Source organism: Podarcis filfolensis (assembly GCF_964270895.1).
Source record: "Podarcis filfolensis genome assembly, chromosome: 7".
NCBI lineage: Eukaryota > Metazoa > Chordata > Lepidosauria > Squamata > Lacertidae > Podarcis > Podarcis filfolensis.
Window position 1 is genome coordinate 50659761 of NC_139603.1, and position 12547 is coordinate 50672307.

The 12547-nt window shown below is 40.1% G+C and overlaps 1 protein-coding gene across 4 annotated transcripts in view; it reads right to left on the reverse strand.

Annotated features, from left to right (window-relative positions):
* The window catches only part of NOL4 (nucleolar protein 4), a 115519-nt gene that overhangs the window by 66158 nt on the left and 36814 nt on the right, over nt 1–12547 (reverse strand). For 3 of the 4 annotated variants that reach the window (XM_083622987.1, XM_083622986.1, XM_083622989.1), the window contains exons 2-4: nt 10702–10851; nt 2498–2609; nt 970–1082 (exon numbers count right to left, since the gene is read on the reverse strand). In XM_083622987.1, coding sequence (XP_083479113.1) covers nt 970–1082; nt 2498–2609; nt 10702–10851 — 375 coding nt within the window. Of the gene's footprint in view, nt 1–969; nt 1083–2497; nt 2610–9735; nt 9977–10701; nt 10852–12547 lie in introns of those variants that run through there. The other variant, XM_083622988.1, reaches the window with a different exon arrangement.

Consider the following 12547-nt stretch of genomic DNA (forward strand, 5'->3'; position numbering starts at 1 on the left):
TGTCTGGAGTGATCTAAGCCCCATGTTCAGAAGACATGCTGAGAATCCTAAGGATCAGATGGAGAGTCCTGAAGGGCCACAATTGCCTTTCTGACCTCCCACTTCTGCCTTAAAATGGAACTCTTCAAAATCTGCCATCTAAAATATTTGAAGAATAAACGTTAACATGAGCCAACAAAACAGCTCTTCCATACTTGAGTATTATTAAGAAAAAGCCGGTCAAGTCAAGCCCAAGGAGTGAAGTGAACAATCCAGAAGAATGTCCTTCCCAAGTACCTTTCCCCTTCTCTCTCATTATTTGAACATGAGGAAACAGAACCATAGAAAACCCCATATGATCAGCTCTCAAGATTGAATATGTTGCATACTCTAGGTAGAATCATAAACTATAAATAGCAAGGTATGATTTCAAACCTATGATTAAGTGAATGTTTTCCATTCCTCCTGTGTCATTAGAGCAAATGAAGTTGTAGCTTTAAAAATTGCTCTTAATAGTAGACTAAACAAATTGCTAATGTAATAAGGTAACCATAGATGAACATAGTCCACCACTACTGTTACTATGAATTAAAGTAAAGCTAAAGGTACCCCTGCCCATACGGGCCAGTCGTGTCCGACTCTAGGGTTGCGTGCTCATCTCGCTCAAGAGGCCGGGAGCCGGCGCCGTCCGAAAACACTTCCGGGTCACGTGGCCAGCGTGACTAAGCGGCATCTGGCGAGCCAGCACCAGTGCCGCACACGGAAACGCCGTTTACCTTCCCGCTATAAAGCGGTCCCTATTTGTCTACTTGCACTTAGGGGTGCTTTCGAACTGCTAGGTGGGCAAGAGCTGGGACCGAACGGTGGGAGCTCACCCCACCGCGGGGATTCGAACCGCCAACCTTATGATCAGCAAGTCCTAGGCACTGAGGTTTTACCCACAGCGCCACCCGCGTCCCTACCTACTATGAAGTAGTCTTAGATATTTACCTCATCTTGCTGGGAATTTAATAACTGTAGCTTCATGTGCTTCATGTAGGCCATTGTGATTGGCATGTTGTAATCAATCATGCTGGTAACCAAAGTTGGGGGCTTCCCATTATCTGTAAGAATAAACAAAGATTAAATAAGGTATGATTATGGAGTTTTTTATAAACAAAATAATTACAAATAAATGGTATATAGTACTTCATACTATGGGTGTGTTTCATCATGAAACACTGCTTTACAGCTGTCACGATGTGTGAACTGGGTCTCCTGAAAAAGTCCTATGTGACAATGTTTTGGTGGATTTTAGCACTTACTTATTATATTTATATTCCCCCTTTCTTCCATGATGACACTCAAAGCAGCAAGCACAGGGTTTTCAGGCATTATTTCATTCAGCTACAAGTCAATCCAGATATCTTTAGCATCTGCAAGGTCACCATATTATGTGCCAGAATAATATAATGGCCTGATTTAACTAGCATTCTAACTGTGCTAGAGAATAAGTCCAGCAAGGGGTAAGACTGGATGGAATGGATGGGGCAAGGAATCCTTCCTGCGTCGTTCAAGTACGGGAAAAGACTTCTGAGAAAATTTGCTCATTTATCAAATCTCTTTGGGATTCCCTCAAAATTTCTCCTGAGGAGGAATCGCCTCATTGCTCTAAAATGTTAACTTTAGTTGGAATTCTAATGGCAGTAGTACTATGTATAGGTTTGTGTGTGCATAATAATAATAATTTATTTATATAGAAGACTAAGAAGGGGGTGTTGTCCTTTGTCTCAAAATATATATTCAGTATAGGACTCCTTGGTACCTTAAATGAGCCCTTATTTTTACTTTTATTTATTTATTAAAATAATCTAACTTGCCTTCCTGGACATTCCACACACACACACACACACACACACACACCCCACAAGTTGCTTAACACAAAAAATGCCCATGAAGTCATATAAACAGTTTATGGAACAATCCCCCTGTTAAATGAGCAGCAGCAAATAAAAATGAGTAAGAAACTACATTAGTCTGATCTTCACCCTGCTGAGGGCATCAACATTCATGAGAGCACATGAAGGCCTTTACATTAGGGGTGATACAAGCTTCATTTGCTGGCATCTCAGGTTCCTGTAGTCCTTATTATCTTTGGTATTTTAAGTTGCTCCATCATGCTACCCTGACAGAAGGTACATGCATCTTTTTAGACAAATATTTTGAGTTTATAAATCCAAAACATTGTGACTATTCATGCACGCTATCTCCTCCTTGGACACACAAAAGTGGACACACAAAAAGGAAGGGGGGGAATGTTTCCCTCAGGTAAAATTACCATTTTAGCAGGAACATGGTATTACACATAATCCTTTGAGAGAATGCAGAAGACTACTATATTCTGACTTAAGTGAATGAGACGATATGACTTGTTGAACCGTTCTAGTGTACAATGTTTTATGAGTCTTCATTTAAACCAAGGAAATACAAATGGGCATTATGAATAAAATTACATCCCACTCTTTGGCACTAAAGTTACCTTTGTGATCTGCTCCATCTGGGTTTAAATGCATTCTTTTCTGGCACTCTGAGCAGCTCATTAGAAATCGTGTCACCGCTTCTCTTGGTAGAAAGGCATAGGTCTCTGAAATCTGAAATGAATAACAAAATATAGGCATCATATAAGTTGATTGAACTCATCATTGTATTTCTGAATAAAGTGTACATATCATAATTGCTGGAAGTAAAAAGCATGTGCTACGCAACATTTTTTTAAAAACAACAACAATCCAGCATTTTAATCTTTCTGCTTATCAAATAAGGATATGTTTATAAACTGGCTGTTCACAAAGCCTTCAGTTTTGGTTGAATTATTTCAGTTTAATAGGGGGCTTTCTGGAAGCTACCCTTAGAAAACCACTGGGGATACCTTGGACCCTTCCAGACATCCTCTTTAGTGAGCATTTGTGGTGATCTGTCATCATGATGCTATGGGGACAGGGTGCCATATACTTTCAATACTGTCTGCACCTGTAAAGGTTTTTGGGGTGGTCACACTGCAGCTTTTTCATTTATTGCATATCCCATAACTTTCTGCTGAAATCCTGTAACTTTTAATAGCACAAACTTTCCAGTTTAATTTTCTCCCACTTTTTGTGCTATAGCCCCTCCAGACAGCAATAATGTAGTGTCCCTGGGGATATTAATAACTAATAAAGCAGAATAAGTCCACCAATGGTGCACTATTATTGTGTCAAGAGCATGTGGCACAATATACCTGCAATAAAACACCAATCTTCAAGGGCCCCTTGTTCAGATCTTGGGGAAATGACTTGCTAGTGATATCATTCTTCAGGCTTCAGAACAAGAACAAACACACACACACACACACACACACAAGTTTCTAAAGTTAAAACTCCTGTGTGGGAGTCTCTAGCACACATTCATTTAAATGGATTTGGATGAACACTAAGGTGCCATCATGCAATGCACAGTGTGATTTCACACAGCATATTTTGAACTTTTAATAACATAATGCCGGGCAATTATGTTTTATAGCCTAATGTGGATCTTCAAAAGAATATTGGCATGTGGAGTACTCCTGTTCAGAATTACAGCCAGCCATGCCTTCTTCCAGCATAGGCCAGTCCATTCCCCCTTCCTACCATTTTGTACCCCAATAATCAGCATTATTTGTGCTCATTCCTCATAGGGCTAACTTTGGAGTTGATAGCTTTAAGAGTTTTCTTTTCCTAAAGATTTTTTTGTACTTAAGCAAATTTTGGGGTTCTTCCAAGCCATTAGAGACCTTCGTCTTGTGAGTGGATGGTGTTGTTCAGTTATATAATGATCCATGGTTGCAGAATCAGTTCATAGTTAGTAAGTTGACTCTTTAACAAAGGGAACCCTCACCACCACGGCTCTTAAAGCAATAAGATGGACAGTTTGATAAAGAATATAGCAGGTGAAGTACAGATTTTCACTGTGTGTAATGGGGGAAGGTGTGGGGCATGCAAAGTGATCTTTGGTATGAGAATAGTGTGTGAACAGGGTGCATAGGTTTTCACCTGTGAAATCCTGGAGGGTAGGGGCATTGTTAGAGGATGACCTAGTGGGCCCCAGGCCTGCATCTTTAGTGCCAGCCCCCAGAACTCCTGGCCCTTGCCCTCTTTTATAAATTTATGCTTAAAATGATTCTTTTAAAAACATTATAACTGAGCATGTCACAACATACTGCCACTGAAATCCCACACCCACTCATCTTCTTAATTTTCCCAGAGGCCTTTATTTTACTTTTAATATATTCAAAAGCAGTAGTTCTTGTCAATTGTGTTTCGGGTGGAGGGCTCAATAAACATACAGTGTACCAGAACCAGAAAGTCATGTTGGTACATCATAGCTCAAAGTAGGGCTTGACTAGCAATGGGCAAAGATGTCAATTTCAGATTCTCTTGGTTTCTTACTTTTCCAATCTAGGATTCTCCACATTTCCACATTTGTTTGTCAATAATAATAATAATAATAATAATAATAATAATAATAATATCCTCATGAAGATTAATCTGCATTTTAGTGTGAATTTCTTGTAATAGATTTGTTTTTTGCATTTTTTTCTGATATCCACATTTTTGCAAAGCTTTTTGCCCAATGTAATGCATTTTTGTGTGCTGTTTTAGCTAACACATACATTTAAATGCATAACATATAAATTTACCCTAGTATATTCATTTTTGTACACATTAGTTGATCGGAAAACTGCATTGCAAAATTCAGGGAAATGTAAATTTCAAAGAAAGGCTATGTTTCAGTTTCCATATTGTTCCAGAAAGTATGAATTAAGTAGGCTTGGCTTTAAATATTAACTGAGTCAAATTTCTCCCTCATCTCTATCCTTTTTTCCTTTCTGAAAGCCAGCCTAAATTTTCATCTAGACATATAATTTAAACTATGCAAATATTATGCAAACTCCTGCAGTGTCTTTTTAAGTACCTTACAATGCCCCTGTTGGAGGGAATGCTTTTTCTCATAAAATAAAAGTGTTACACAAACCTCTATATATTCCACTGTAAAAGTTCAAAACTGGAGACTGTCACTTTTCACCCAGCAACATTGACAATTTCATTCGCCATTCTTGAAGCTGCTGTTGACATAGCAATGGGGAGATAGCAGCCAAGTAGGCTCCCATCCACCATGGTTGGACCCCACTCCAGCAGAGAACCCCCCTGCCCCTGCCACCCATCAAGCAAGCAATTTTCATCTTGATGCTGTGGCCGTCAGATGGAAGGAAGGCAGGTAGAAGTCATGCACCCATTCACTCTGCCAGTTCCACACTTTGCAGCAAGGAACAATTGCACTAGATGCTGCCAAGCTGCTGCCAGGAAGGCTAAATGAGTGAATATTTAAAATAGAGATTGAAAATAATTAGAACCCTTATACATTCTTTAGCAGCACTTTTCAGAATTTGGCTGCACCGAAATTAATGGAGCATACCTTTGGATTCATTAACAGTCTGGATTTTGGAAGAGAATGCTTCATTTATTTTAATGGAACATTCCTGTTGGGTTCTCAATCCACACCAGTAGAATAGCAATATTGCATGGGAAACAATAGAACTAAGTCTCTGAATTGATACTCGTCCAGTTCATTGAAATGTGATCTGACATTTCACAAATGCATGTTAAATTTGCCTCCATGGCAGAACAATTACACCTGATTCTCTGAGAATGGTACAAAGAGAGGCTGTTTTGCTATCCTTCACTAACTACTCTCTCTTTAGCATAACATATTCACTTGCTACAGAGGCAGCCAGTGGAATTTGAGTATGCCTTCAGTACTGTCTGGCCATAACCTGCTTTGTTTCAACCAACCTAACAAACCCTGGATCATTCTGCTATGGATACATAACAAGAAGAATTGAAGTGACATTTCTCAACTCTCCACCCACACTCAACACAGCAGGTACAGTTGTACAAGATGTGCTTGTTGAGTCTTGCTAGCAGTACTAGTCACCAGATAAGAGAGTGGTGGGAAGAAAATGGGAGCAGAGGCAAGGTCATGCCTGCATCCATCTCTCTCTCTCTCTCTCTCTCTCTCTCTCTCTCTCTCTCTCTTCAAGCATACAGGGACTCCACTGCAGGAGTTTAGCATGCCATGGAAGTGGATGCCTATTAGGACATGTTGTGCCTTTCCTTAGAAAAGCATGATGCTTCCCTGAATGCATGCTGTAGTCTACAACTGTACAACCGTATTAAGAACAGCAGTGTTCTCAACTGGCTTCCACAACTTCAAGTGATTTATTTGGGTACGTTGTAGACTGCACTAACATACTTTCAAACTAAGCCTTTTCTTATCCATAACCAAGGCTGCTACAATACAGTGGTACCTCAGGTTACATACGCTTCAGGTTACATACGCTTCAGGTTACAGACTCCGCTAACCCAGAAATAGTGCTTCAGGTTAAGAACTTTGCTTCAGGATGAGAACAGAAATCAGGCTCCGGCAGCAGCGGGAGGCCCCATTAGCTAAAGTGGTGCTTCAGGTTAAGAACAGTTTCAGGTTAAGTACGGACCTCCGGAATGAATTAAGTACTTAACTTGAGGTACCACTGTATTTTATTTATAATACTGTTGACCTGGAGAAAATAAGAGGGTGTATATCTCTCATGGTGTTCTGAAAGAGGTATGTATGTTGTACATATAAAGGACAATCATGCTGAAAATGTTTTCACTTGATTCAGCAACCAAAAAAACTAAGAAGGAGGAAGGAAATTCCACAGCTCCACAAGGCAACTTGAACCACTATCAAGCCATTATAAAAATTTGACAAATAGCTCCTTATAGCTGCTTTAAATTTGCTCTGCTGCAACTTGAACCAATTGCTTATTGTCCTACTACTCATACTGCCTTCAGTAAAGTTGTATTTTCCTATCTCCTATAGTGTGGTGTTTAAAGCATGTACACTCTTTTTATTCTATTCTTTTGTGCTATGCTTCTCAGTTCCGGTGTCATTTTTACTGCTGTCTTCAAAATCCTCTGCAGTCTGACTATATCCCTTCATGCAGGTATGCAGCCCTCAAGATGTTTGGTTTTTAGCATATATACAATCTTCACTCATTGCTGGATGATACAGTGGTTTATTTACAGCACTGGGGAAATGATATTATGGCAGAAATAATGCAAGACCCATGGAAATGCATTTGGATGGCTAAGCCTTCTTATTCCTTTTGTCTAAACTTTAGAGAACTGTCATTAAAAGGTGTGAGCAGGTGGCATTTTGTAACCTACAGACCAAGGGCTCAGACCAAGGTTGAAAAGGATGTGGCTAAAGAGATATGTACTGTATGTAGGAATGTGAGAAAGTACATCTGAAAACTTATTTTGACTGAAGTTTATAAAACTGTGGGTCATCCTATCCCAGAAGATCTGATAGGGACCTTATTGCATAAATTTGAAAATGTTTTTTGCACTGCAGGCAGCATGTTTCTTAGTATATATTTATTAGCAGCAGTGAAAACAGTTTTTGCCAGTCAATGGCAAGATAATGAGCTCCCTACTGAAGATCATGGTCTCGCTGAAGTATAGAACATATTTTTTCCCCCCATGACAAATGAACCTTCAAAGGATTGACAACCACGAGCAAGAGAAAGCCAGAGGCCTTCATGGGAGGTTGGTCCAATTGGTTACTCTGTTGATTATACAATCTCAATACAGTATCTTTTGTTTGGTTTTTTAAACTACCTGTGTACTGTTAACTTTGTATTTCTTAATTACTGGCATGATCTTTATCAGATAAAGCCTTCCTTTGTTCTTTCACTCTGGGCATGAATAGTGACTATTTCATATTTCTTAATTTCTTAATGTGCGGAAATCTTATACTGAAATTAAGGACTCAAGAGAACACATGTTTTATTTTCTGTTTCTTTTATTCTTGGTTTTCTAGTAATGCTACCCTTTTCATTTTGTATATTGGGTAAGACCTAGAGACAAATGATCATGTTCCTGCTCACAATAGGAAGGAAACAATTAGCTGTATGTGTATATTCAGAACAGTTGTGAGTGTCAATTCCTTCAACAGGGAAAGTCAAAATTTGCAAAAAAATTAAAAAATCTAAAATTTAATGTAATGCAGTAATGTAATGTAAAATTTAATGTAATGCAGAAATATAGAACCTAGTCTTAGGTCATCAAGCTAAGAAGTTGTATCAGTTCACGGTGAGCACAAGAAACTAAATAAAGACAGTATTCTTTTCCCAAACCCCCAATTATTTCAATTTAGGAAGGTTTATAAACTGCTTAATCAAAACACTCTCTAAACAGCATACATACTAAAATTATAGACAAAATATAGTTAATATGCACAAACCTATTAAAATATATAAATAAAATAATTATAATTAAAACACACAAAAATAGTAGCACTTTTCAAGGCAAATATTGGAGGCTAAGTTACATGTCTGAGTAGTTTTGTTGAAATAAAAAAGTTTTCAGTATGCATCTACAACAATATAGTGAGGGCATATGCCAGTGTCAATAAAGTAAGGAATTCCAAAGCACAGGTGTTGCTACACTAAAAGATAAACTCTTCACAAATGTGGTACAAACATTCTGTGGCACTTGTAGAAGTGCAAGTTCTGCAGATTGAAGTGGTTGAATAGACACATGGGGCAGGGTGATCCCTTAAGGAAACAGGTCCCAGAATAAGGGTATACCTTTCCTTATCTTTAAAATTCTTCTGCCACTTTAGAGTGGTACATATGGTAATTGCTATTCTCATAAACTTTTTTTTTAAAAGAGTTCCTTCAAAAATGTGCACACTGCTCCTCATTTTCTCCTTGCAGCAACCTCACAAATATATTGAAAGGAGTCGACTCTTTTTGAGAGGAGCAACTCAATGACAGATGTTTAATACTAGTAGATTTCAAAATCTGCAATTAGCAGGTAACCAGAATAAAGCATGTAGGCTGATATTAAACGAGGTTTTAGCTTTGCATGACTCTTTAAGGATTATGCAAAAGACCGTATCCACAAAACTCAAGCTTTTTTGTTTTCTTAAGAACTGGGCTTTCGTATGAAACAATTTTGAACCTGTCAAATACAATTTTTACAAAAGTGCTTTAGATGCTATTGTGAGAAAGAAGGCAGGTTACTCATACTTTGGCTGCACAAACAGAAAAGCTATGCTGTTGAATAGAACAGGTAAATTGCTAGATGCAAGGAAAGATGGCATACAACAACTTACCTGTCACAAGCAGCATCCACTATGAATCATCTGTTTGACCACAAACTGCCCTACAGGAGTAACACCTTTGAAATGACTGTACTCTTATGACATATAGATTCCTCTCCCAAGTAGTTTCCCTATTTTACACAATAGTTGTAAGCACAGAATCATATCAGAAGGTGCTGAGGGGCCGAGACTAAAGGCCAGAACCTATATTGGTATCCATGGGCAGGAAAGTGTGTACAACATAATGTGGAACAACTGCTCTATTTGCCTTGTGACACTTATAGGAGAACTAGAATTCATGCTGAGCTTGTTCACAATTGAAACCAAATCATGGTGTGGCATTACATGAGCATGTCTGAGGCTTATGCACTCAATCATCACCAGGTCTTGTGAAGTGCTATGCATGGGGCTTCCCAAGTACCATTGATGAGCTGATCATTGGGTCTTGAAAAGCCCCATGTATCCACAAGTCTCCACAAGACCTGGTGATCGGCACATCATTACTGGGGAGCTCCAGTTCAGGTGGTTAAGATTAAAAAGGCTACTCTCTACCTTGCTTCATGGCTCTGTCTCCCTCTGTTCTTCTGGATTCAGGTCTTCTGCCCAATTCCTGCCTGTTCCTCTCCAGCACAACTGCTGCCATATTGTTCTGCTGCTGGTTGCTGTTCCTTCTTTTTTTGTTTGACAGCTGATGATGGGGAATTGAGGAGGATTGATGTTCAGAGCCTAGCATTTTGCCTAAGCAGTCAGCTTGTTTGGCCTCAGGCTGATCAGACTCTAGACAGCTTTTAAGCCAAGAGCAGCCAAAGGAGAGCCTATTATTCACCCTTGCCTACAAAGCCCCATTGTGATGTAACAGTACATCATTCAGAGGCATCAGAGTGTGGGGGTGAGGTAGGTAGGGAGAACAGAGTTCAAGAAAGAGACTGTGATTGGGAAGAGGAAAGCTGAAGCATTAAAGCTAGACCATCAGGAATGTAAGTACGTAGCCAGAGATATTAAAGCATATCTATAGCTTTTGTAAAGGGATGCAGGTGGCGCTGTGGGTTAAACCACAGAGCCTAGGACTTGCTGATCAGAAGGTTGCCGGTTCGAATCCCCGCAACAGGGTGAGCTCCCGTTGTTCGGTCCCTGCTCCTAGCAGTTTGAAAGCACGTCAAGGTGCAAGTAGATAAATAGGTACCGCTCCGGCGGGAAGGTAAACGGCGTTTCCGTGCGCTGCTCTGGTTCACCAGAAGCGGCTTAGTCATGCTGGCCACATGACCTGGAAGCTGTATGCCGGCTCCCTCGGCCAATAAAGCAAACCCAGAGTTGGCCACGACTGGACCTAATGGTCAGGGGTCCCTTTACCTTTACCTTTACCTTTATAGCTTTTGTAAAATGTTTTAATAGAAACATATGTTATTAGGAATACATGGTTTGCTAAGAGTAGAAGACAAATTACAGTTCTAGCAAGGTAATCTTGATAAAAGATTAGAGTTGCACAAGTGGTTTTGTTTTGTAAGGTTGTTTACTTACTGCTTTATAAGTTCTTTTTTGTCCTGCATGTTTTCTGATTTGTTCTCCATTGGGCCCCGTTTCCACATGCATGGAGTAGATTATGTCAAAGAAATCTTCAACAACTGCTACCCGTCTTAAAGACAGTTTCTCATCTACGCCAACTCCATCCTAGGGGAAAAAATGATAGGGAGCACAAGATGAATAGATAAAACTACCAGGAAAACACATCCTGTTACTTAGAGTTGATTAGATAAAGACCCTTGGCACTGACATCTAAAGATCCCTATCCAAGAGTAATACTTAGCAGCTCAATCAATGACAGCAACATTATAATTGCACAATAAATAAAGAAGTCTCTGAATAAGATTCTAAGTGGGGAGGAAAGCCTTCAAAAATGGGTAATTTGGGTTATCTTAGCTTTTCACTGATGGTGATTTCCATGTTATTTAAAGCACTTCAAACTTACATGAAGTTGATGCAAAATCAAAAAAGCATTTTTAAAACTATGTTATAAACATGTTCACTAATTCTTAAGTTACAATGAGGTCTGGCCACAATTTTGTAAAAAAACAACAGTACCCTATTTGTAATATCATTCTGGTTATGAGAAGATATAGTTAGAGAAAAGAGACTGCATCTTAACTTCTGACCAGAATAAATATAAAGTATGCCTATGTATAACCAAATTATCACAAGGAAGAGGAGTTAGAAGGTTTCATCTAGTGTTTGTATGCAGAAATGCTGCACATATAGTTATGTCTGAAATAATAATAAATCATGATGTGGTCTCATACCCTCCAACATTCCTCAGATGAAAATAGGGACATTTCTCACTCCCCCCACAACTGACCCTCCTCAACCCCCCATTTATTTTGTCCCCTACCAGAAGAGGATTTCTTGTCAGAAGAAGGGAGAGTGTCACCACCACTCCACCAATGGGACACAGCACGCACACACCCCACTGTCCTGAGAAAAACCCCTTAATCTCAATTTGATTTGATTTCTTTGGTAGATTTACAAAAAAGAAAAACACACACCAATAATGTGTTTTTTTAGAGTATCAAAACTCCTTGTACTCCATTGTTCTGCTCCCCCTTTCTTCCTGCCCAGGACAACCCAGCCCTCTGCCTGCCTCTCAGAGCTGGTACGTCATGTGGGGCTGGGCCTCTCCAGCAGCCACTACGAGCTTCCCAAGGGAAGATGCTGGTAGCAGCGGCCACAGAGAGGCTCATCCTTCTCCCCAAGCTTGGCAGTGGCATGAGTGGCAGGGGAAATATTTCCAGGACATTCTGGGATCAAAACAGAAGCCAGGATGGCTTTTGTAATTCTGGGCCTGTCCCTGATTGGTTGGAGGTTCCAGTCAATTGGGAGTTAACTGTCAGTGAGAGGGAGGCAGTTGGGGTTTTGATGGCTGAGGGGTTGGAGGGAGGAGGTTGTGAGGAGTAGCTGAGGGAAATAATTGAGGTATGGATATCAATACCATTTGTTGAGCTTTTTTTTCAGTTTTGCCCAGAATTGTTGAGCTTTTTAGACGACACAATTGGACTGCTGACACAGGCTGCCATACATCCGGATATTCCCTAACATTTTCTACATTCCTATCTGGATGGTGCTGTGGGTAAATCCTCAGCGCCTAGGACTTGCCGATTGCATGGTCGGCGGTTCGAATCCCCGCGACGGGGTGCGCTCCTGTCGTTCGGTCCCAGCGCCTACCAACCCAGCAGTTCGAAAGCACCCCCGGGTGCAAGTAGATAAATAGAGACCGCTTACCAGCGGGAAGGTAAACGGCGTTCCATGTGCTGCGCTGGCTCGCCAGATGCAGCTTGTCACACTGGCCACGTGACCCGGAAGTGTCTGCGGACAG